At 43.9% G+C, this 26,689-nt stretch overlaps 1 protein-coding gene across 9 annotated transcripts; it reads right to left on the bottom strand.

Annotated features, from left to right (window-relative positions):
• Positions 1-215: 215 nt before the first annotated feature.
• On the bottom strand, positions 216-25,635 carry MRO (maestro). 9 transcript variants are annotated; one of them, XR_009250932.1, is made up of 8 exons: positions 17,691-17,881; positions 10,065-10,167; positions 8,674-8,820; positions 7,530-7,712; positions 5,491-5,646; positions 4,295-4,402; positions 3,658-3,940; positions 216-3,175 (listed from the first exon to the last, which is right to left on the bottom strand). XR_009250932.1 is itself a non-coding variant. In XM_058692079.1 (8 exons), exons 3-8 carry the CDS (start codon positions 10,161-10,163, stop codon positions 3,887-3,889), a joined length of 747 nt encoding a protein of 248 aa, XP_058548062.1. In that variant the 5' UTR covers positions 10,164-10,167; positions 20,911-21,048; positions 25,525-25,635; the 3' UTR covers positions 216-3,886. The 9 variants fall into 9 exon arrangements, 8 of the variants coding, with proteins under 8 accessions (XP_058548062.1, XP_058548060.1, XP_058548064.1 ...); XM_058692079.1 differs by lacking the exon at positions 17,691-17,881 and adding exons at positions 20,911-21,048; positions 25,525-25,635 and having other exon boundaries at positions 216-3,940; XM_058692077.1 differs by lacking the exon at positions 17,691-17,881 and adding exons at positions 20,911-21,048; positions 25,169-25,509 and having other exon boundaries at positions 216-3,940.
• Between the last annotated feature and the right edge of the window lie 1,054 nt (positions 25,636-26,689).

Raw genomic sequence — 26,689 nt, 5'->3', positions numbered from 1 at the left:
TATAAATAAATACAGGAACAAAAGACTGACTCTACTATGGTCAGACTGAAAGAATGTAAATTCAGTAACATAAATACAATGGTAATCAATCATAAGCCATTTGTTATCAATAGGCTAAAACAAAAATGTCACGAAAGGACAAAGGCAAACACATACTATGGAGAATGAGCAATAACCATCCCAGTCTTTCCAAAGCAGACCACTTTACACACCAACAGGCATTTAATTTTTATTTTAAACAGCATTTTTGCATGTGTTCTAGGATTACAAAAGTAATACATGGCTTATTGCAGAAAGCTTGGAAAACACAGAAAAGCAGAGATATGTATCTGCCTTATTTCTAGCACTATCTGCTAGCTGTCCTACACAGCTGCTGCTCCTCTCTTTATAAAACACACGCTTGTGTTTTTTATAGTATTTGAAGCATTCATTACTCTATGGACTGGCATTCCACTGGATTCTGTTGACACTGAGTACCGATCACCTGTGAGATTCCCAACTTCCTTGTCCTTCCTCTCCCTTCTCTGTCCCTTTAAGAAAGACCCATGTTGTGAACAATCTGAAAGCAGGGACCAAGTTTCATGCATTTACCTCTACCCCGAGCCCTTAGCATGATAGCCCGAGAATATTCCTTTTCTTTCTTTAATTCACTCACTGTTCTTTATCTAGTGTTGAAAAATAAGAAATGCGAAAGCATTACCTCTAGACTGGCAAATTAATAGGCATCTTATGGCAAAAGGGATACCTTAAGGACATGAGCATAAAGGCAACCTGCAGTCTGGTTATGAGGAGAGAAATGACAGCCCTCATTTGTCAAGATGGGCTTCTCTGAAGGAGTAGTAGCTTCGGATGACTTTCTGACTTTTTTCTCCCCAAACAACATTTATTTACTGGGCACCTCCTGAGTACCTTTGAAGTCATGTGACAGTTACAAAGCTATACAAGATAGGATCCTTCCTTCAGCAGCTTCAGTCTAAGGCAGGTAGGTAAAACCTTGCAAATGAGATAAAACATGCTAAGTGGCCTAAGATTGTTAGAATTTTTTCAGAGATGTGAGCTGAACTCACATCTGATTGAGGGGATCAGGCATTGATCAGTCTTCGAGCAGGCATAAGTTATACATATGAAGTGTGTGTGTGTGTGTGTGTGTGTGTGTGTGTGCATGGCTAGGCAAGGGAGGAACTTCGAAGCAAAAGGAACAGACTGAGCAAAGGCAAAGGAGTATAAGAGACTAAGAAGTGTTTACGGAAGAGAGAGGAGCCAAATTTGGCTAAAGCAAAAAAGTAACAGAAGAAAAAGCTGGAAAGGAAGAGTGTGAACCCATGGCTGAGAGCCCGGAATAGCAAACTAGTCTGGACTCTATTCCCACTACAATTTGGAACTATTTAGTCATTCAGCAAATATTTCTTGATCATCTGCTACGTGCTAGGTGCTGATACATTCGGTGAGATACAAAAAGGAAAACAAGGCATGGCTTGCGGTACAAAAGCAAGGTATCCCTGCTCTCACCACAGAGCTCCATGATAACCTTCTAGAAATGTAGTTCAAACTCAAAGTGGACTTATTAAGAGCAAAATGAAACTGGCCAAAAGACAAATTAATGATAAGGAATCTTTTTTGGTTACTTATTGCTGAGTAATAAACTATCCCAAAAATTAGTGGTTTAAAACAACAATGATTTGATTTGATTAACCTGCTTACGATTCTGCAATTTTGGATGGGCTTCATGGAGATAGCTCATCTCTTTGCCACGGGGTGTCAGCTGGGGTAGCTTGAACAACTGAGGTCTGGCTGGAACGGCCAACTTGTATCGTACATCTGGACCTCAGACTTCATTATAGGTTGAGTTCCTCAGCTCTCTTCCACAAGGCATTGCATGTGGTTAGCTTGGTTTTCCTTCCAAAATGGTGGTCTCAGACATTCTTCTTTGTTTCTGGTAATCTGACATCTTACATGGCAGCTGGCTTCACCCGGAGCACAAAAAAGGAAGCTCTTAAAAAGTAGCTTAAAATTGGCACGGTGGTATTTTCAGCATATTCTAGTGGTTAAAGTGGGTCACAAAGTCAGGCCAGATTCAAGGGGAGCGGTCTACACAAGGGCATGAATATCAGGAGGCATGATTCTTTGGAGGCCACCAGAGTTACCAGTCTACCAGAGATCTTAAAGTCAACTCAACAGCATCTTCCACAATTTTAATCAGCTAACGGGCCTTAAGTACATAGATGTTTCTGCTCTACAGCACATAACCTGCCTGCCTCACTCTACCTCCACCTTTTTGCATGCTAGCAAAGTGCAGTTCTCAAGCCACTATTGATCACTTAATCGAACGGCATCAGATTCTAAACGGACCTTGGAACATAGTTTCAAACAGGCCAACATCTGGGAAGGGAGAGGGCTCTCAGCTCAGAACCATCCCTCCTGCTCCTGAGCCTGTGTCACTCCCAAGAGCTCCCCAGGTCATGTACCCCAGCTTCGAAATAGGAAGAAAGAAAACCCATTCGTGCTCCAACTCCCCCTTCCGCCATCTGCCACATCCTTGTCTCTCCTAGGAGACAACTCAGCCCTCATCTGTGTTACAAGGCCCTGTCTCTGGAGAGCTAGAGCAGAAGATTGAGTTCTTGGTTTTCAGAATGACATTAAGATCCCTCTACAGCCTTTATTACCCTCTTATGGTTTCCATTTCCCAGACTTGTCCAGTATGGTCTGAATGCCAAGTTCAGTGGTAATACCAGAATTTCTATAGGAGAAGCTTGGGAAGCAAACTGGTTGGACAGAAGGTCAGAGGGATGAAGAGATTTTTCCTGAAATTTTTACAAGAGCCATGTGATCCCTCATAGGACTAGAATTGGTCACCAAAATTGACCTAATTAGCCAAGAGGTGACAAATACAAATACATACTCAGATCACAAATTTAATTAATAAAAATGTGTACTTAGCACATATAAAAGCAAAAGTTAACTGAGTTAAATAGAGCAGCAGCTAGGCAGTTTTTTAATGTTTTTGTTTTGTTTTTTACATTTCTAACCATCTGTCAATTATTCCACATTGAAGCAGAATCACATTGTAATTAAATGTTCCAGAAGTCCGTCCACACAGATTTGAATTCTGGCTCCATCCATTCACTGGGTCATCTTGGACAAGCTACTTAATTTCCCCGTGCCTTAGTTTTCCCACCTATAAAATGAAGATAATAATAGTACTTTTCTCATAGGCTGTAAATAATACTTGCAAAGTGCTTAGTGTCCAATAAACATTCTCAGTAAATGTTCCTTATCATTCCATACATTACTATGGGTTTTTTTTAACCCCGTGCTTTATAGATATTTTTTTCTCTTTATTAATTCATGTTTGGAATGATCTAAAAGGCAATGACTGTTGAAGATTAGGAGAAGCTAAAGATACCCTCTAAACCCCCTTCTTGGTCCCTTGGCCGACTTTAAATAGATCTTGCCAACAAAAGGTATCAATACCAAAGTGTCAATAGCAGATTTAAAAAAAAAAAAAAAATACTTCAAATAATATTCTCCTAAGCCTCAGAAATTAAAAATAACATTAAAAATAAAAGAGAGGTGACCGAGATGAACTTAAGAAGGAAAAGGCTGAGAAATAAGCACTGAATCTACACATACTTTAAATGTTTTAAACAAAGTGTGTACCTTCTCATCAAATTTGTATGGGGAGAAGATGATATATATAGAAGCAATTTAGAATTTGCTTGGGATATAATTATACAAGTCCACGCAACTGCCATCATCTGTTCTCCCAGCATCCTGTTTGCTATTACAAACACAAGAGGCAAGCAGAAGCATCCAGAAGAGTTAAAAGAGGGGGACTCTCGGCCCCCTGCAAGGTGCTCACTGGAACAATTTCCCTGCTGCTCTGTGTTTACAGAATCCTATTTGCATAGAGGAACTGCAGGAGCTCTGGATGATAGTGGCTCTGAAAGAAATCAGCAAAAGGGCACGTGAGGGATGGATTCAATACGCTTCCTTGACTCTAGAAGGTGTAGATAGTTGTCAAGCACAGAGCATGAGGACGATCAATCTTCAGATTCTCAGAGGTGGAGATCATTGCCTACTGATCTAAACTGGGAGTACCAATAGATTTTGTGCACAATCCTCGGGGCATTTTGTCATTTACATTGCATGATGGGTCAGTGACAATATTATTGGAAACATAATTGGCCTGAGTCATTTTATGGGGAGTGACTCCCTTGTGTGGCTGTCCACCTTCTGGGTTGACACCAGGAGGGCAGGGGCCTCTAGGAATTCTCTCCTACCCTCTTTCACTCACCAGCTGCCGGCAGAGTTTAGGGTTCCTTTGATCTGCTTCACTCTGGAAGCTGTATTCCTTTCTTTCTTTCAGATATGGAGAACAGGCTCGAAATGTTGTTTTGCAAGCCTGAGAAAAATAGTATTACCATCTTATTGTCAAATACATTAGAGAGTTCTATAATCCAAGCAAGGAAGAGCATTGTACCCAATCTGTGGTCTGGGGGCTACTGAGGGTATAAAAGTAACTTCCAGAAGTTTCGAAGACATCAACCTCGTCTTGTTAACCAGGACGTAGCACCCAGAACATGCCCGATCTCGTCTGCTCTCAGAAGCTAAGCAGGGTCGAGCCCGGTTAGTACTTGGATGGGAGACATCAACCTTAAAGGATCTTGCTTATAAGGTGGCCATGTTTATAATTTGGGGCTGGTGGCGAGAGCATAACTTTATAGTTTACCACAGCCCTTATTATTGTCCCTTCAAAAGTAGTTCTGATTCCTAAGTTTGATACCTCTCTCTCTGTCTCTGTCCCTCCCGTGTGCACTAACTTAAAGAAGACAAGTGTTCGATGGAAACTTTTGCTCTCAGTGGTTTTGAAATACTCCCCCACTTCAAAGCAGGCCTGCAGTTGATCCAACCTCGTTAGGATGTGTTTTCTCCAAGAATAAAACAAAAGGTCTACAGGGGACTGAGAAGCCAAAGGTGGGAAATCTATACCAGGCACAGTGAGAGAAGCTAACTGGCCTGAATTAATATCATTGTTATGTGGGCTACTGCCCCAGAGACTAGACCTGGGCCTCTCTCCCCCCACTCTCCATTAACCTGAGTTTATCTAGCATTGACACGTGCTGAGATTGGGCGGGTGGGAGAGGAGCTAATGGAAGATAACGCTTTAAAAAAAAAAAAAAAAGATTTTATTTTTAAGTAGTCTCTACACCCAATGTGGGGCTTGAACTCATGACCCTGAGATCAAGAGTTGCACACTCCACTCACTGAGCCAGCCAGGCACCCTGGAAACCAGCACTCTGGCTCAGAGAGAGATGACACCCTGAGTAGATGCCTTTCTCAGGATTCACAGGGACGCACTGGCACAAGCAAGTACAGCATAACTGAACTGGCGGGAACAGAGGGTCCAGCATCCCAACGGGGCAGCGCCACAGCCCCCTTGATGAACGGCACAGAGCTTTCATGCAGTTAGTTGGGGAATCCCAGACTTACCTTGGCCACCTGGGGATTTCTGTCCTGTAAATGTGTCAGGAGGGAATCTTGAGTCTGCTTCACCTGACTGGTGAAAAATTTCTTCCATTTCCGCCCAACAAAGTCTGCCAATTGCCCAAACAGGACAAAGGCTGAATATCTCAGGTTGTCATTCTCCTGTGGATCCCCAGTAAAGAAAACAACAAAATCCAAGTCATTGCCCAAATGCAAGGGCATCAGAAAACAACACAGCCATCAATCTTTGTTGCATGGTAGGAGGTGGGTCACCAGATCCAGTCTAAAGCGCTTAGCTGGCTGAGATGGGGGACAGAGGAGACGGGCTGAGTCTTCAGTGAACGTCTTCTCTAGCAGACAAGAAGACTAGAATGGGAGACCTCTGTGCTAATCCCAGCTCCCCAGCTCTTTTCTTTATTAGACAGTGTTTTGGAGATAGAATACATTTATACGGTTCAAAATTCAAAATAACCAAATAGTTATATATATATATATACATATATATATACACATATATATATGTATATAGTTATATATATATACATATACATATATAACTATATACATATATATATATATATAACTATATACATATATATATGTAAGTCTCCTTCCTACCCCTTTCTGCCCACCACTAATTTTCCTTCCCATGAATGAACAAAGCTATAAATTTTGTGTGTAGCCCTCCAGAAAATTAGGAAGAAACCGAATAAAATATATATTACGTAGTCCTTTCTCACGTTTTTACACAAATGGAAGCACACCATGCCACTGTTATGTACCTTGACTTGTAGCAAGGTTAAGTGTCTAATTCTGGATCTCGGCTCAGGTCAGGATCTCACGGTTTGTGAGTTTGAGCCCCACGTCAGGCTTCTGTGCTGCCAGTGTGGAGCCTGCTTGGGGTTCTCTCTCTCTCCCTCTCTCTCTGCCCCTCCCCTGCTTGTGCACTCACTCTCTCGCAAAATAAATAAGTGAACTTTAAAACAATTACAGCCAACTATCATCATGTCCATCCTCACCAGGTATTAAGAAAATGATTGCACGGCAAATGAGTCCTGGAAATTAAGATGACACCTCCAGAGAGATTTCGAGACATCTCCCTGCAGATATCTGTTTACATTCCAGGGAGGTAAAGTAGACACCTTCCTCTCCCCTCCCCAGAGATGACTGGTTCACATTCCAGAGCAAAGGTCTCTCCGTCTCTCTGTCTCTCTTAGTGGGAGGAGAGGCAAATGTGCCAGAAGCTCCTATATATAAACTCCAGATTTTGTAATTTCAAGATTTTTCTTCCTCTCGTGGGGTGCAGGTTCATCTGGAGAATTAGGTGTGGGGAGCTCATGCATGGTGCTCTGTGAGTAAATAAAAGCTCTGTTTCCTGTTCTACAGATACTATCTTCCTGTTAGAGAGAGAGAGAGAGAGAGAGACAGAGAGAGAGAGAGTGTACGTGTGTAACTGCAGTATCTCAGATCCAGACTACACAGTGTACTTTCTGCTTAACCTGCCTGGTCACCTGGCCATGAAGAGCACAGTTCCTGTGATCAGAGGGCCTGGTTTCATATCCACTTGCTGGCTCTGTGACTCTTGGGCAAGTTACCTAACCTCTCTGTGCTGTGCTTTCCTTATTTATACAGTGAAGATATTAACAGTGCCTACCTCACAGGGCTACTATCTGAGATAACCCACGGAAATTGCCTAGCCCCACGCCTGGCACACAGTCAGGGCTTGCTAAAGGCTGCCTATGGTTACTGTCACATTCGCCAGAGAGCACCGAACGCACGTTGGCAATGCCATCACTATCCCCATCCTCATTGGACGTATATTCACTCCTCCATAAGAACAAAAGCTCCTTAAGGGGTAGTGATGGAATGCTATTCTTTATATGTTTTCCATAACCCCCCGGTACATTACTAGGCTCGCAGTATGATTTTTTAATTAGTAAGTTAGTACTAGAGACCATGTTCTCTGAGCAACACAGCCAGGGCTCATGTTTCTAATCCCACTTCAACTTTAATAACCCAGAAATCTTCTGAATCGTCTCGCTTACGTCATCTAGTAAAGTCCTGGCCTGGAGAGTGATGTCTATGAAGAAGGAGCCCAGGCTCTTCCCCTGGATCTTGCCCAGGAGGATGGTCAGAGTCTTCATGCTCTCGTGGATGACGTCAGCACTCACAGGGTCATACAGGCCATGCACCAGCAGGTCTAGGACAATTTTCTTATATTTTTTCACCTGTTAACAAGGCGTGAAAAGCATTAATATTCTAGCAACTGAGGAATTGCTCCCAGTGAGTTGAAAAGCAATCCCACTTCTAATCTTCCAATAAGCAAGGACCTGGACGAAGAGCATGGCTTTCTTCAGGAACTGCCACAACAACTCTTAGTACTGTACAAATGCTTCCATCAACCTGACCCAAGAGCCAGCTCGGTCTTGGAAGAAGAACCGAAAGAGCAATCTGGAGCTTGGCCTCTGAGCAGATGAGGCCAGCGAGGGCACATCAAGGAGTATGGAAGGCTGGATGATCTAGGCATCCGGGGCGTAGTGGGTACTTTTATAGAAGATGAGACGGAATGGTCACGGAAGCTGATGGATACTGAAGGCAGAGGTGGGGATAACACCTTTTACCGAACAAGCGTAATTATTCAAAAATAAATCAAATTCACCCAAGAGGAGGACGTCCAGGTGTGTGTTAATCCCACCTGCAGCTCTGTTTCCCAAGGCTGATAATACTGAGGTGCGACGACTGTCGTATAACTGCAAATGAGTCACACCCTTGTACAATCTCCTTCCCTTGAGTGCGGAAGAAACCAGTGGCTTGTTTCCAGCCTACAGACTATGACGGTGGTGATGGGATATCGTTCCCACGGTCACATTACATTACATGGGATTCCATCTTAGCCAGCATGAGTGCTAGAGGCTTTCCTGCCGGCCTTGAAGATGTAAGCTCACAGGCTGTGAGGGGACAGGTGTCAGAAAGGAATGCAGTCTGGCCCATCTTGACTGCAGCCTCGTGAGATCCTGAGCGGAGGACCCAGCTAAGCTGTGCCTAAAGTCCTGACCCAAGGAAACTGCAAGATGATGACCGCCAGGTGTGCGATGACCTGTCACCCAGCAGTAGAAAACCAGTACGTGAGGTGCCAGCGCTGGGGACTTCAGGCCATCAGGCTGGCTGGGTGCCACCTTCCCCTCCTACCTTGTCAGGGGTCTCAGAGGCCATTGCTCCCAGGCCTCTCATTGCCATGTGACGCTTTTTAGCATTGGGGTCCTGGGCTCTTTCTGCCAAGATGAAAAACTCGTTCTTCGGAGGCTCCTGCTTCTGGAGACTCACTGTCCAAGAGATCTGGGTAGTAAGTAAAAAATGTATTGATCTGGGGAGTGTTCAGAGTCATACCTATCCCAACCCCAAGCCCTCCCTCTAAAGAAAATTTCTGTGTTGCCTGCTCGATTCAGCCTTTCTTTGTCCACCCAAAGACACCTGATTTTTGCTGGAAATACGTTAGTGGCTCTACATAATGAAGAAAATGGATGGAAGAGGAAATAGGTAGAGAAAAATAATGCAGGGCTGGTGTTGAGGTAGGTTGGGTGGGGCTTATGGCAGGTGCCCGAGGACCACTGAGGGTGTGCTAGAGCTTAGAAGAAAGGGGGCTTTAGACAGTTGATGTGAGCTGAGAACAGTGACCCTCCACAGGACAAGGAATGCTGTACTGCTTCCAACTCAAAGGAGAGAGTTTTCCTGACCCTTCTTTTCCCTCCAGCTCTTCCCCATTATTCTGCTCTACTTTGTAGCCAAACGCTTTGAAAAAGGTGTCTCTACTTGTTTTCTCCAATTCCTCTCTCCATTATCTCTTGAACCTTCTGGGATCAGGTTGATGGCCCCACTAATGTGGCTAAATCCAAGGGTTAACTCTCGGCACTGATCCTCCTCAACCTCTCAACAACACTTGACCTAGCTAGCAAAGCACATCTACAAACATTTCAGGGCACCTGTAGGATGTCCCACCCCAGGATGCACGCATCTGAGCAATTAAGATTAGGAAAAGAAATGTATAAAGAATGCAAATTGGGGAACACTGTGCAGCTGACACAGGAACCTACTTCAAGGACTAAACTCTAACTGCAGGGCAAGAGATGGGTTACCTCTGTAGTGAACATATGCTTCCAGGAAGGCCCCAGTGTTCTAGGCTTCACACACATGTACTGGAGTCAGAACCAAGGACAATGCATGATCCAGACGAAATCCAAGAAAAAGCCACCTCCTCACTATCCTTAGTAGTGAGGGGCTAGAGGCTGGACCCATGGCTCTATTGGGTATCTGGTTGATTACCAAGTCTCATCACTATTTCTCAATATTCATTGCACTTTATTCTATATTTTTATTATTATTAAGTGTGCAGCAAGCTAAATTCTTCCCAGCTCATCTCGTTCTCCTGTAAACATTCTGTCTGAGTTATAAGAAGTGTCACCAAGCTTTTTTTTTCAAAAGGAGCATCGGTGGAGCCTCCAGAACTAATGCAGACCAGGCAAGCACACTTTACAAAGTGGCTGGTAGGGAGGGACCTCTGTTTATAACATTTGGTGACAGACCTTGGAAAAGAAAGACACCATTGACGTCCTTTTCTTCTTAGGCTGGGTGGTGGGGATCGGCAGGGGCTGGCCCAGGATTCTTCTTTGTGTTTGGTCCATGGGACTAAAAAAACAAAACAAACAAACAAAAAACCCACCAGAATTGTCATATCAGCCACAAACACTCCTCCGAGCCTTGTCCTCGACAGGCAATGTCATACAAAGCACTGTGCCGGGGTAAGGACACAAAGAAACAACATCCCTGAGGCTTGTCCTTGGGAACCAGAACCCTTGGTGAGGAGATGGGACAGTCCTGTGGAAAGATAAAGAGCAGGAGGAAAGGCAGCAGAGGCATCAATGGTCTGTCCCCTGATTCCCATTCCATCCCAGAGCCTCCCTGTATCAGAATCTCCAAAGAGATGAAATGAAGACTCTGGGCCCCGTCCACACAGATCCTCACGAGTGGAAGTAAAAAGTAGCCTGAAAAAACTTTGTGTTTTTTAAAGTTCCCCACGAATGTATACTGGGATTTTAGAGGGGATTTGGATATCATCTCTTACAATTTTGAGACGCACATATCTTTCAGCGATCCTTGCATCCTACAGATACACTGTAGCTCAGATGCTCAAACGCATACATAGGATAGGCACTACTTTGTAACAAGTGATCTTTGTAATGCAGTGTCCTTTAATAGTTGTAACTTACTATTTAATACAAGCAAGTTACACATATATATTACAAATATACAGCTACAGGATAACTACTACGCAGTCATTAAAAAGGATATTGGGCAAAAACTCTAAAAAAAAACTTAAAAAAAGAAAAATCTATATAGATGATATATGTTAATAAACATCCTTTTTCGGAAGGAAAAAAGGAATATTGGGCAGACCTACATATGCTAAAATGATCTCCAAAACATGCTATTGAGTGAAAGCTGGAAATCAGTATGCTACTGTTTGTGTAAAAAGAACAGAAAGGGAAATATATACATGCACACATATGCTTGCATATGTAAAGAGAACAGGGAAGAAAACCCAAGAAACTTTAACAAAAATTGTCTTTGGGGGTAGAAATCTGAGCAACCGGGGTAGGAAGAAGACTTGCTTATTCATACTTTTTTCTATATCTACAGTTTTTGTGATTTTACCATGGGTATATCTTATTTAAAATATACATTATAGGGGCATCTGGGTGGCTCAGTCAGTTGAGCGTCTGACTTCAGCTCAGGTCATGACCTCATGGTTCATGAGCTTGAGGCCCACATCAGGCTCACTGCTGTCAGCATGGAGCCTGTTTTGGATCCTCTGCCCCCCCCCCCCCTCTGCTCCTCCCCCCATTCACATTTTCTCTCTCTCTCTCTCAAAAATAAACATTAAAAAAATAAAATATATATTATAAATAAATACAGCTCACAAAGTGATTCTGATCTACAGCCTGATTTGAGGTGCACTAGTATAAACAGTATAAACCAGTCTGAACTAGTATAAACCAGTGCTTCTCAGACTTTAACGTGCACTTGAGTCATGAGAGGATCTTGTTAAAATGCAGATTCACTCAGTGAAGGTTTCAGATGCTGCCTTTCTTATAATCTCCTAGGGGGGGGCGCCATTGTTGCTGGTATGAGGACCACATTTTGTGGGCAAGGTGTAAAGTTAAGAGCCACAAGAGTCGAGAGGACTGTGGGCTGGAACAGCTGGTAGAGACCCTGCATGTCGGTGAACTTTAGAGAAGAGGCATTCAGCACACGGAATACAATCAATAATATCAATAAATAATACAATCAATAAATTGTCAAGTGACTGTGTTGCATACCTGAAACTAATATAACATTGTATGTTAATTATATTTCAATTAAAAAACAATATGGGGGGAGAGGGAATGGGGAAAATGGGTGATGGGCACTGAGGAGGGCACTTGTTGGGATGAGCACTGGGTGTTGTATGTAAGTGATGAATCATGGGAATCTAATCCCGAAGCCAAGAGCACACTGTATACACTGTATGTTAGCTAACCTGACAATAAGTTATATTTTAAAAAATAAGCAAATAAATAAAAATTATATGTATTAATATATTAATAAATTAATAAAATAAATAATAAATAAAAATAACAAAATAAATTAATAAAATTTAGATTAATTTAATAAATTTATTAATTCGATAAATTAATTTAATAAATTTAATAAATTAATAAAAATAATAAATATAATAATAAATAAAATTAATTAATAAAATTTTATATATATATATATATATATATATATATATATATATGAGCCACCTGGGTGGCTCAGTCGGGTAAGTGTCCAACTCTTGATTTCGGCTCAGTTCATGATCTCACGGTTCATGAGATTGAGCCCCGCATCAGGTTCTGTGCTGACAGTGCAGAGCCTGCTTGGGATTCTCTCTCTCCCTCTCTCTCTGCCCCTTCCCCACTCTCTCTCTTTCTCAAAATAAATAAATAAACTTAAAAAACCCAAATATAACAACAATCAATCTGGCAAAAAATACTTAATAAAGTTGGTTAACAAAGCCCAAAATTAACAGCAAAAAATACAAGGATAAAAATAAAGGAGACGCAGGAGCATATTTGACGCATTGGGATTTCAGTGGGGTTCCATGTAGCTAGTGTCCTGGTAGCAGCGGTAACAACAATTAAAATAGGAGAGTGTAAAAGAGAAGGCAACAGAAAGTAGTTAAAGGCCAGCTGTGTCGGGTTTTTGACTGCTAAAGCGATCAGTTTCAATTCTATTTTGTACCTAAGAGTGAACTGTTGATATTTTCTAAAAGAGGTGAAATCCATGTACCACGCAACTATTTTAACAATGTTGCACAACTACCACCTCTATCTGGTCCTGAAACTTTCTCATCACCCGAAAAAGAAAACCCCATACCCAGGACGAAGTCACTCCCCATGCTGCCCTCACTGCAGTCCCTGGCAATCATTTTTATGCCTTCTGTCCCTATGGATTGACCTATTCTGGGTATTTTATATAGAATCATACAATATTGTAACCTTTTGTGTCTAGCCTTTTCTTGGTATAATGTTTCTGAGGTTCAACCATGTAATAGCGTTTATTGGTATGTCATTCCTTCTTATGTCTGGATAGTATTCCATGACAGGCATACCTCATTTTATTACACTTTGCTTTACTGCAGTTCACAGATACTGTGTTTTCTATAAATTGAAGATTTGTGACAACCCTGTGTCAAGGAAGTCTAGTGGTGCCATTTTTCCAGTAGTATTTGTTCACTTCGTGTCTCTGTGCCACATTGGGTGACTCTTGCAATATTCCAAACGTTTTCATTATTATTATATTTCTTCTGATGATTTGTGATCAGTGATTATGACTTGCTGAAAACACAGATGACGGTTTCTTAGCAATAAAGTATCTTTTTAATTAACGTGTATATTTTGTTAGACATAATGCTATTGCACATTTAACAGACTATAGTATAGTGTAAGCATAATTTTTATATGCACTGGGAAACCAAAAATTCATTTGACTCACTTTATTGTAATATTCACTTTTATTGAGCGTTCTGGAACCTGACCCACAATATCTCCAAGGTAGGCCTAGATATGGATACACCACATTTGTTTATCCATTCATTTCATTGTTGATAGATACTGGGGTTATATTCACCTCCTAACTATAAAGAACAGCACTGCTGTCAACACTGGTGTGCTCCCAATTCCTTTGGGTCTATCCGTAAGAGTGGAATTGCTGAGTCATGTGGTAATTCAATGTTTAACTTTTTGAGGAATCCCCAAGTGGCTGCACCATTTTACATTTCTACCAGTGATGTGCATGGGTTCCAATTTCTCCACATCACCAGTTGTTATTTTCCACTAACAACCGATTGATTATCATCATCATCATCATCATTTCCATCCTAGTGCGTGTGAAGTGGCATGTCCATGTGGGTTTGATTAGCACTTCCCTAGTGACTAATGGCATCGTTTTGTGCCCTTGTTGGTGATTTCAATATCTTTTCCAGAAAAATCTCTATTCAAATCTTTGCCTGTTTGTTAAATGGGCTGCTTGTTTTTGAGTTGTAGATTTCTTGGGGTTTTTTTTGTTTGTTTGTTTTTTTTGAGAGAGAGAGACAGAGTGTGTGGGGGAGGCACAGAGAGAGAGGGAGACACACAATCCAAAGCAGTCTCCAGGCTCTGAGCTGCCCGACGTGGGACTCGAACCCATGAACCGTGACATCATGACCTGAGCCAAAGTTGGACGCTTAACCCACTGAGCACCAAGGTGTCCCTAGATTTCTTAATATATTCTGGATCCTAGACCCTCATCAAATATGCGATTTACAAATATTTTTTGCCACTCTGTATGTTGTCTTTTCAAGTTCTTGACAATGTCTTTTGATGCACCATCGTTTTCAATTTTGACGAAATCTAATTTATCTATTTTCATGGCTGTTGTCGCTCATGCTTTTAATGATCTGAGGATCCACTGCCAGATCCAAAGTCATGAAGACTTACCCCTGTTTTCTTCCAAGATTTTTGTAGTTTCAGCTCTTATATTTAGATTGTTGATCCATTTTGAGGCCATTTTTGTATACGGTATGTGGTAGGAATCTAACTTCATCAGAACCATTGTTTTTTGTTTTGGTTTAAAAATTTTTTTGGTAGGAGAAATGATATTCAGGTGCTGCAGGGGTTCTTCAACCCCAGCTGCAATAAAATCACCTGAGGAACTTTTAATGTCCTAATGCACTGGCTGTACCAGAGACCAAGTCTGTCACCATCTCAGGCATCGGTAATTTTTAAAACTCACCGAGTAATTCCAATGGGCAGTCACTGAGCTAGCGTGACTAGTGACCAATCACCTTGGTTTGCCCTGCAATATTGTGATCTATAGTAAATATATACTTGGTCTTTGTCCCCATTCCTGGCACAGAGCTCCTAAAACCCTTAGACTTTCCTAAGTGGTCACAGTGATCGAGGCATCTTTTGTCATGTTAATGAGGCTACTTTCAGAAAGCCCTTTCTCACCAAAGGATAAAGCTGGTTGCCAGGGGAATTGGAGGGTTGGAAACTTCAGTCCCACCCCCTCCTCTTGGGAGGCCAGAGAGGCTGCAGATAGAATTCAACAACCAACTGCCAATGATTTAATCATGGTGCCAAGGTAAAATGAAGCCTCTACAAAAACCCAAAAGCATGGCGTTCAGAGAGCTTCTGGATTGTTGAACAAGTGGAGATTTGGGGAGAGTGGCACGCTCAGAGGGGGCATAGAAGCTTTCTGCCCTTGCCCCATACCTTACCCTCTGTATCTCCCATTGGCTTTTCCTGAGTTACATCCTTTTATAATAAACCGATGACTCAGTAAATAAAATGTTTCTCTTGAGTTTTGTGAGCCGTTCTAGCAAATTCATCAAACCCAAGGAGGGGAATGTGGGAACATCCAATATAGCTGGTTGGTCACAAGCACAGGTGACACCCCATACTTGCCATTAGCATCTAAAGTAAAGGGAGAGGGGACTGCCTTGTGGGGCTGAGCCCCTAACCTGTGGATGTGACAGGAGATAATGTCAGAATTGAATTGAATTCTAGGACAACTAGTCAGTATCTGCTGAGAACTGGAGAATTGATTGGTGGTACGGTAAAAATACACACTGACCCTGGACCTGAGGGGTTCCCTGGGACATGGGATTTTAAATGCTAAGACCAGGAAAGTCCTGGGGAAACCTGGACATGTTGGCCACCCTATCTACTCTACTCGAGTTGCAAACTTACTTAAACACAGGTGGCTGACAAAACCCAGCCCTGTTAAACAGCTGTGCTTTGGAACATTTGACTCTGACCTGAAGCGCGCGAGGATTTGGTTTCTCCACTGTCTTTGCCCCTCCATCCCTGCTGGTTTCTGTAATGCTCTCTTGGTCAGAAGACACTGGAGAGATCCATGAAAACACGCCTTCATCTCCAGCCCCTAGTGTCTATTTCTTCTACATCTCTGGCCAGCAGACCTCCCCTCACTACTACAATGGGGATCTCAGATAAAAGCCCAGAAAAAAATCACCCCACCGATTAGCAATATCGTCTGTGTTTGAATAAAGGCATTCCCATAAACTTTATGTGACATGAAGCCAGTGGTCCTCACACCTGAACATCCACTAGAATTGCCTGGAGGGCTTCTTAAAACAGAGTCCCAGACCTGATGCCCAGAGTTTTTGATTCTGTACATCTGAAGGATGACCCCAAATCTACACTTCTTTCTTTCTTTTTTTTTTTTTTAAGTTTATTTATTCTGAGAGAGAGAGAGCAGGAGCAGGGGAGGTGCGGAGAGAGAAATATAATCCCAAGCAGGCTCCATGCTGTCAGCGCACAGTTGTATACGGGGCTTAATCTCAAGGACTGTGGGATCGTGACCTGAACTGACATCGAGTCAGATGCTTAACCAACTGAGCCACTCAGGCATACCTCAAATCTACGTTTCTAACAAGCTCCCAGGTGATACTGGGATGCTACTGGCCTGGGGACCATACCTTGAAAACACTTCATTAAGAGAAAGAAACTAGAGTATTACTATGCCAGTCTTCTCCAGAATGAAAGGATTTAAAAATTCACACTGTGACAGAACATGCTTGGTTGCTCCCTTGGGTGGTTTTCTGCACACAACCCGCTGTTGCACTAGAACCTGCCACTCTTTGGGTTGAATGCTCCAGATCAGAGTTGACGAGTGTCTGACCGTGGGTAGGCGGAGCTTAAAAGAAGCAAAGTTCCTCAAGCTGAGGGCTGCTCACTTTGGGGAGGGTGGGGGTTGTGGCACAAGCCTCATGATAAAGTGGCTGATGTCTCTGGTTCCGGGGCAGAAGAAAATCATGCCTGAGGCTTCTCTCCACTGAGAGAGAATTCTCTTGTAGGATTAGCATAACAAGTAAGTCTTTTAGCCATCCAAAACATCTCCAGGCTTCAGAAGCCAAGCAGCCAGCCCTGTCACTTCTTTTTTTATATGTACATATTTTATTAAGAGACAGCACAAGCGAGGGAGGGGCAGAGAGAGAGGGAGACAGAGAATCCCAAGCAGAGAGAGAGGGAGACAGAGAATCTCAAGCAGAATCTCCATGCTATCGGCCCAGTGCCCGACATGGGGCTTGAACTCAGGAACCGTGAGATCATGACCTGAGCCGAAGTCAAGAGTCGGATGCTTACCCCACTGAGCCACGTGGGCACCCCCCTGTCACTTCTTAATAGGCACCTCTAGAGTTTAAGGTCACAGAAGGCTCTCAAGCAGTGCCAAGTTCGTGAGTGTTGAGTGCTCTTCATGGCATATTCAGTATGTGGTTAGAAAAACACGCAGGACCCCACCTTTAGCTCACCACCTCTGCTAGCAAGCCCTGCCTACCTCCCTACCTCCCTATCATAAGGTAAAAACTGTGATGTAGCTCAAACTTGCATCTTGATCTCTGGTGCAGGAAAAGCAAAGTATTTCTCACAGTGTTGGCTGGGCCTCCGACGTTAGAGCCCCCTGCAGTGCTTGTTATAAACCCCAGGCCTAGCCCAGAATTACTGGACCAGAATCCCAGAGTGTGCAGGGCCTGAGCACTGCATTTTCTACGCTGTGTGACGGCACACACACTGGTATGTGTTCTCTACACAGAACATAAATGACTCCAGAGTTGGCATACTCACACATCAGGAGAGACCCCAGAAGTCAGAGGAGCAGCTGGGGCCAAGAGGGTAGAAGAGAGGGGAGAGTGTCGGTGACTCTGCAGAGAACAAGGCGTTGACTGCATATGTTCATGAAGCACACTGAATTTTTTTCACAATAGAATTAAAATCACCCTGAGCTGCACAGGCAATGATTCGTACACGTTTCTTAAAAAGTTTCCTTAGAAAAGAAAACAAACATAAAAGTGACTTGGGGGTCCCCAAAACCCCCACCTGGAGCCCTGTGACTCTTGAGCCTACAGCTGCCGCTGCCCACGTGCACTCCTTCCCGTTTCCTTTCGACACTTAAGTCCTTTAGACCCAATCCAGTCAAACAAAAGAAAAATTTCCATCTGTTGCAATACAGGGTCTCAGAGAGGAGCATTTTAAACAGACCATGAATAAACATATGTATATGGATTCAGAGATTTTTTTTTTTTTTACTGTTTATTTATTTTTGAAGGAGAGAGAGAGAGAGACAGAGTGTCAGCAGGGGAGGGGCAGAAAGAGAGGCAGACACAGAATCCAAAGCAGGCTCCAGGCCCTGAGCTGTCAGCACGGAGCCGGACGCAGGGCTCCCACTCACGAACCCCGAGATCATGACCTGAGCTAAAGTCGTCTAGACGCCCAACTGACTGAGCCACCCAGGCACCCTGGATTCAGAGATTTCTTAGATTTCTGTTCTAACTCCATCTGCAAGCCCAGTCACCCCCACGCTTTGCTATGAGGAATTAGGGTTTTCTGGTGGGTTGCCCTGGTCAGCACAGGTGCCTAGACCAGTGGGACTGGGTCTGGGAGGCCACCTGGCCACTTTGAAGCCAATGGCATGGCTCTGCTTATAGTTTCATTCATCCCAGTGTGCATGCTTCAACCCACTCTTCTTCTTCCGGGAAGTCCTTCCTGAGCGTGCTAATGCCCTGTTCCCCTGGTTTCTGCCTTTTCTGAGACCCCGGAGCTTGTCTTCGTCACCATGTTGTGATTCCACCTGGTCTTCCGAAACAGACATGGATTTAGGGTGATGTAGAAAACTGCTTTGTGGGGCGCCTGGGTGGCTCAGTCGGTTGAGGGTCCAACTCTTGGTTTCGGCTCAGGTCGCGATCAGGTCTCGGTTCATGGGATTGAGCCCTGTGTTGGGTTCTGTACTGTTGAGGAACCTGCTTGGGATTCTCTCTCTCTCCCTCTTCCTCTGCCCCTTCCCCTTGCATGCTCTCTCTCCCTTTCTTTTTTTTAAAAATTTTTTTTTCCCACATTTTTAATTTATTTTTGGGACAGAGAGAGACAGAGCATGAACGGGGGAGGGACACAGAGAGAGGGAGACACAGAATCGGAAACAGGCTCCAGGCTCCGAGCCATCAGCCCAGAGCCTGACGCGGGGCTCGAACTCACGGACCGCGAGATCGTGACCTGGCTGAAGTCGGACGCTTAACCGACTGCGCCACCCAGGCGCCCCACTCTCTCCCTTTCAAAAATAAAGAAATAGGGGCGCCTGGGTGGCTCGGTCGGTTAAGCGTCCGACTTCGGCTCGGGTCACGATCTCTCGGTCCGTTGAGTTCGAGCCCCGCGTCAGGCTCTGTGCTGACAGCTCAGAGCCTGGAGCCTGCTTCCGATTCTGTGTCTCCCTCTCTCTCTGACCCTCCCCCATTCACTCTCTGTCTCCAAAATAAATAAACGTTAAAAAAAAAATTCAAAAATAAAGAAATAAACTCTAAAAACAAGAAAAAAGAAAAAAATTGCTTTGTATTTTAGGTTGACTCCCAGATTCTGACTCGAAATATAAGGTTTATGGTCAATAATCCTTTAACTTAGTGAAGCCAAAAGGTATATTATAAAGGCCAAAATTACAAAATACTTTGATCATTTCTGTAAAACAAGGGGAAGAAACTGGTGGATTTCTCCCAATCCTCCCAACACTGACCTTATTAATGATAATAATAATATTAATAGTTACCATTTATTGGGTACTGTGTATGCTGGGCATTATATTTAGCACTTTGTATACACTGCAGGAGATGCTGTTTCGGCGGACCTCTGCTGAGCCAACGTGCCAGGTTCCCTGTATTCTCCAGGCCCAACCAATGCTTGTGGCCCACGGTGTTTGCTCCTCACTTTTGTTCCACTAGCCCTTACAAGCTTACCGGCTTACCAAGAACCAGTTTCTGACAGCTGTGCTTGTTATGGTAACCGTGACAGTTAAGTGTTATAGACATCGATGAAATATGAATACACAAAGAAAGGAAGTTGTTTCTATGAAAGCAAGATGGAATGTTTTGGAAAGATTCAACATCGGGAAAGCTGCCACTTAGAATCGGTGTGGACGGTAAACATTTGCAAAGAGTCTTAGTGGAACAGTTGGAATTTGAATCACTCTGCAGAAGTGACTTTACGTGTGTCTCCCCCAGTTCCCTTAAGCTCTCATTCCACCAACAGAAACCAAAACCAGAATTCACAGAAGAAGCATTATGCGTGTGCCTTATGCAAGACAGCTCAAAACCCGCCAGCTAGTGGATCCATATTCAAAGAAAAGACCATAGCCCTACATTAAAGACGAGGAAATTCTATATTTTAAGGTAAGATATTTGAGACAAGCATCATCTTTTCTAAATCTTTGCTTCAACAGGCTTCTTCCATGAGCTCTTCAGTCCCAATCTTTCAAATAAGAGGCTTTTCCCACATTTGATTTAATCTCCACAGTCATCTTGAGAAGTCGGCTTAATTATGTCCACTTTAGAAAAGAGGGAAATGGAGCTTAGAGTCATGTAAACGACTCCTCTCAAATAGCTCGAGGTGGCAGAGTAGAGTCCCAGCACCACATCTGTACTACCCTTCACAGTGTGCTAAGCCTGTGTCCGGCTCCCAGGTGGCGACAGGCGTGCTCACCAGGCAAGGACACGCTGTGCCCACACTTCGGTTTGAAGCACCAATATCTCGTCTTCAGTCCCCTCCCTTCCTAAAACTCTTTGATGACTTGATATAATGATCTATAATCTTTCTACTGGTCACAGCTGGATTGACATAGTTTGTGAAAAGAAAAAAAGATTGGATTCATGGTCAGCGTTGCCCACTTCAGTTTTACAAAGAGAACTCCTCCAGATGCCAGGGACCCGAATGGCATTCCACAAAGGCCTGGGGAACCCTTATAGACCTCCTCCCGCGGCTGAGTCCCCGCCCCCCCCCCCCCCCCCCCGCGCGCAGCGGGCCTTACCTGTGGCGGTCACGTGGTCAAGTGCAGCAGGTGCGGCTGGAGCGTGGGGTCCCGGGCTACTCCGATATCCGCTGTTTCGGGGAGGGGGGGGGGTCGCCAGCTGGGATGACTCGGCTCAATTTTCCCAGCTCTGAATTCCTAACATAGAAGAAAGGAAATGGGACGGTGAAACAGATCTGTTCAGGATCACGGGTCGGCTACAGAGTGTTGGAAATTGAGAATTATAGGGAAAAAGGAAAGTTTAGATGATGGTATTGGGGTGGGGAAGGAAATTATCCCCCGAATCCCGGCGAGATTGTTCCTAGTGGTTGCAAGCATTACTTGTGTCCTTTACTTTCCCAAAGTGTGCTGAGGTGTCGTTCCCCCTTCCCCTTGCTGTGTTGTCCCCGTATTCTTCCCTCATTCCGAGTCTCACCCACACTTTGTAAAGAAAGGACTGCAGTTCTGGGCTCTTCCCCTGCACCAAACCAAAGGGCTCTGCCCGGAGCGGTTTCCCCCGTGACGCCACCAGATGGCAGCATCACTCAATGGACGGGTTCCAGGCTGGGGACACAGCTGCAGGCCTTCCTTCCCTAATCCTGTTAGAGCCGCATTTAATCTAAGGATGGGACACTGTGTTCCAGGCCAAGCAGCTTCTTTGTGACTGATTGGTGCACCAACAGCTAGAGCTCTAAGGCTGACGCCCCTCTCTGCTCAACAGACACCATCGGTCCTGAAAGGACCGATTTAAACTGTTGATTTATTGGTAAAACAAACAAAACGAAAAACTGGGAATAATAGTATTTCCTCCTTCCCTGGACTTCCCAGAGATCTACTTATCAATAACTATTTATTGTCTGGCCTTGTGTTTGGCAAGGTGGGGAATAGGTTCTGAAAGAAAAAAGTTACATTTTCAAAGCTCTAGGAGTTTATTGTTATGCTAATAAATGTTTATTGGATATTTCTCTGTGCCAAACATGGAGATAAATATTACACAGAATATCCCACTTGATTCTTACAACAAACCTAAGTACTTTTATTGTGACCCCCATATTAAGGATGGGGAAACTGAGGCACAGAGAGACGACCTTGCCAAATGTCATGTAATTAATTGGTGGCAGAGTTAGAGTTCAACTGCAGGCAGAGTTCAGACTCTTAGCCACCATGCAATGCAACGGGCAAGTTTGGGAAATGCAATTAGGACATATGCAGACGATATAACCAAAGAAGTACATCAGAGTGGAAGGTTGAAAGAAAAAGTGGAGAGAAGGAAAAGTAATGCTCTTGAGAAAACAAGAATAATTAAGCTAACACAAAACCCTCTCTGGACTGGGCCCACTGCACACTCGTGGTGACCTCTGAGAATGCAGTTTCAACAGTGACAGAGAAGGCAAGCCAGACCACAGAGCTACGGGGCTATGTGGAAAGAGGAAATTGAGATGTCTTGCTGCAAAAGGAAGGCAGTAAATAGACTAGAAGAGACAGCAAGGTCAAGCAAAGGCGTTCGGTTTTCTTGCGTGCTTTTTAGAGTAGAATTGAGCCTGGCCGTGTTTGAAAGCAGTTGCAAGGGAGCCTTGGATCGTGCAAGTGGCAGAAAGTGGAAGAGGAAGAGGCAAAAAAACAAAAACAAAAACAAAAACGGAACAAAACACGGGGGAGGGTAGTCCGGGGCACAGAGGAGGAGGGGGAGGAGGGAGAGAGATGCCCCCCTTTTGTCTGAAACTGGGAGGCAGACGCAGGGTTGGAGATACATTAACACACACGTGAAAAAGAGGAGCAAGTTTAACTCTTTCCAATTAGCCATCGTCTTTTCTGTAAAACCAGAGTTCAGTTAGCTCCCAAAAGTGGGAATAAGACTTGGGAGGACGTTTTCTTATGCTGAACGAATCCATATAGTGCTTAGAATGACCAAAAAGCAGATAAAATTAAATCAGGCAACAGAGGCTGCTGGAGAAGGGAAATCCCTGCCAAATCTCACTGGGGCACCAGGACTGAATTACCCACTGCATGGACAGGAACACAGCCGATACTATATACGACCCCTATGTTTAAAGTTTCTTTTGTATTCAGGTTTTAAAATATTTGACAGAGAAATAGCATCTTCCTCCTTTGCCAAATGGGCAGAACCCAAACTCGTGCCCGGGAAACTTACTGACCCAACTCCAGCTGTGTTAAACACTTCCCACGAAGGGCATGGGTACAGCCAATGGCCCCACAGAGTTCCAGACACAGCACAAACTTGGGAAGCAGCGACATTAGGACACGGTGCCCAACAGGGCTAAGCTTCTCCTAATGTGGCCTTGGGTCACAGCACGATTCTTCTGGGAATTAGGAAGTTTCTTTGATAATTTGATTGCAACATATTGATACACTGATGACATGATGTCCTTCATGCACCATTATTTAATTTTATTGTTTGATGACCCTATTTTCATTCTTAATTAATATTTCCTTATATGCAAAAGTACATTATTGGGGCTGATGTAAGTAAAGAAATCAAAAAGGATAATTACTTAGTCTGCATTACTGATGAAAAGGGGAACAGGCAGAACTAAATCAATCATCAGTTCACTCTCCCTTCAGACTTGGGAAATTAGAACAAATAGTTACCGATCAAATGGCTTTTCTCCAGTGTGAGCATCGCCAGAGGCCCCTCCTTCTGTGGTGGAGCCTTGTCTCGGCAGGAAACTTACCTAAGAGGGAGGGTTTTCGTTTCCTCCCTCTCATCTTCTTTTAAGAAATCCCTCTGGGTCAGGCCAAACCCTGTCTTGATTTTCACTTCCAAAAAGAAATAAAATCGGCTGCCTGACCAGGCACAGATTGGGAATACCAACTTCTCATCCATTCATTGTTCATTCTTCACAAGTTTATTGAGATCCTACTTTCCACAAGGCACAGTGCTTGCCAGGTGACAAAATACTCAGACTGTGCCAGAAGCCAGGAGAGAGAGGAGCAGAGACATGGTCTCATGTGCCCATAGAGAGGAGCTGACAAGGAGCATGGAGTCAAAGGGCAGTCCATCAGGATATCCTTCGCAAAGGAAGGAGCATCTGTACCCGGACTTACCAGAAACAGAGTTCGGTAGAGGGAGACAGAGAAGAAAAGCATTCCAGGAGGCAGGTGCAGCACGGGTTTGGGAGCCCAGGTGGATGACCCAGATGCGAGAGGGAGCCTTGTGCTTCCCAGACTCTTCCAGAAGCCACCTGCAGCAATGGCAGAGCCCAGAGCCAGCTCTTCTCAAACCTCAGCACTGTGTGCTTCCCACTCTACTACATCTCTGTCTTGTTTTCTCATAAAAGCCATGGTCTTTTTGTCTCACATCTTTGAATAAAGTAAATGCCAGAGGGAGAAGCACCGAGTTTATTCCTTGGCTTCAAATACCCTCCAGCCCAAGGAAGTGGGAGCCTCGTGATACCCAGGTGGGAGCCTCACGATACCCAGGTGATACCCAGGCTCTCCAGCTGGACAGCTTCTAAGGACAGAACGTTGCTGTCAGTTATTTGCTCATCTAATTCACTGTCTGACTGTCCTGCCTTCTGTTTTCCTGACTTTATTACTTGACAGTCATTATCAGTGCCCCAGTGTAAGAATAAGTTAAAACTCCTCCGTAAGTAGCCTGAGATGATCTCTGAAAATGGTTCTCTACTCTCTTGAACCTGAAGACCCTGACAAATCATGCAAATCAAGAGGTTAAAATCTCTGTGTTTACTTTGAGAACGTCCATGAAACAGCCCAATCAAAGGTATGTATATCTGAAAAGCCACTGAGTCCCTGAAAGATGTCACTTTATAGAAGCAATGCATCCCACTCCTTCATTACTATGGTGTGGGGCTCAGGCCAGACAATGGGGTTAGACACAGGGCAGTGGCCCCAAAATCGTACTGCGTGTGCTGAAAAATGCAGACAGTAATGCTGAACTTAAAGAGTTTAGATATTGATTCATCGGTCACTGAGCTCAGCCAGGTGAACAAGGCCCCAAAAATGTGCCTCTGGGTTTACAGAGCTCAGGGTCAGATTAACCCCCATATAAACTCCTCCTGCCATACTGGGATGATCCTTACTGAAAAAGAACAGATCATTGCACTGAAGAAACATCTTCCCAGAAGAAACTGGAAAAACTACAACAACAACAACAACAACAACAACTTATGGCCCATTCAGCATAAAATAAATGTCAACAAAGGTTTTTTTGTTTTTTGGCTTTTTTGAGAGAGAACAAATGAGTGAGGGGCAGAGAGAAAGAGGGAGAGAGAGAGAGAGAGAGAGAAGTGGGGCTCACCTGAATCAGGGCTCGTGCTCTCCGAGGCAGGGCTTGAGCTCACCCAATGTGGGGCTCAAACTCACAAACTGTGAGATCACGACCTCAGCCAAAGTCAGACGTTTAACTGACTGAGCCACCCAGGCGCCCCTTTGCCAATGAAGGTTTTTTAAAAAGTTCAAGCTTAACACTTTTCCTATCTGAACATGAATTACGCCCACACCATCACTCATACCCCTACTTCCAAAAACTAATCATCAATGCCTATGAACATCTTTCAATCTAACTGGTTAAATCTATAGCAATCAATGAACTGTGTTGAACTACAGTGTTTAATAGAATCGGCTGAATGCAGAAAATGCTCTGTGCTGTCTTACCTGAGCTAGGCAGTGAGGAGAGCACTCATCCTGACAAGTGATGAATGTAACTCATCCCAGGAACATCGCCGTCCTTTAAAGGAGCCGGGGGCCGGCCAAACTGCATTTTGTCCTTGAAGATGAAACATAGAATGAATTACAGTTTTATCACAAGAGGGAAATACATAATAAGACCTTTGTAGGCTATCTACCCCTGATAATTGCTAGAGATACATTTCATGCGGTTTTGCAAACTTTGAAGACTCCCACATTAGTTTCCTATTTTACAGGGGCCCAGTGAGAAAGCTACATGCACTTTATTGTTGAAGACAATAGACAGCACTCTGGGAGGCCTGATCAACCTCACAGATTCGACCATGCGTCATTGGCCCTGCTTTTAACAGTCCAAAGCATTCTTATGCTGTTTGTCAGGTTGTCCCCTCAGTCCTAGGAGGGGGTCATTCTCGTGCCTCCTCAACAAGTAGGGAAACTGAGGGGCAGGCAGAGTGAGTGGGGGCTTGCCCAAAGTCTCAAAGCTAGCTGGTGGGACTGGCGTCTCCGTGTATGGCTTCCTCTCCTGCTTTGACCAGCCAGTAGTTCTGTAGATTCGCCTGATCATCTCTACAGGCCTTACTTCCTCCCATCCCTTTCTTCTCCACCCTCTCCCCCACCTTCCTTGTCTCCATTTTCTTTGTCACGGACATTGCTCAGTATATTCCTTCTTCTTAAACAGTCTTAAGACTGCCTTTCCTCTTCCTTCAATTTTACATTTAAGGCAGAATCCCACTGAGTGACAAATGTGTAAGCATTTTATGACACAATTTCAGGCACAATTTTACTAACAGAATAATACACCCGTGTCCAAAAGTGTCCACAAAATATGTGCTGTGCTTCTGTTATTAGAAATCCAGTCTATTGTTGGGACAGTTAACTCTTCCTTGAGGGATTGGAGAAGCTGTTGTAATAGGATGTCTTTTATACAGCCCATGACAGATGCACGTCCATCGTCTATATTTGATCCCATAATCCCAGCCTCCATCACAGCTTACTGTGCCTTTCTTAATATTGCTCATTTAAGTCCTCCAGAAAAGAACAAGAGAAGATGGTTTTATCAACACGTATATGTTCAGGAATTAACTCTGCGGGCTCTAGGTCCTTGTTCCTTCAAGAGGCTATACATTGGATT

The sequence above is a fragment of the Neofelis nebulosa genome, chromosome 11 (genome assembly GCF_028018385.1).
Source record: "Neofelis nebulosa isolate mNeoNeb1 chromosome 11, mNeoNeb1.pri, whole genome shotgun sequence".
Classification (NCBI taxonomy): domain Eukaryota; kingdom Metazoa; phylum Chordata; class Mammalia; order Carnivora; family Felidae; genus Neofelis; species Neofelis nebulosa.
Note: the sequence above shows the minus strand (reverse complement) of the source record. Positions and strands in the feature narration are given on the sequence as shown.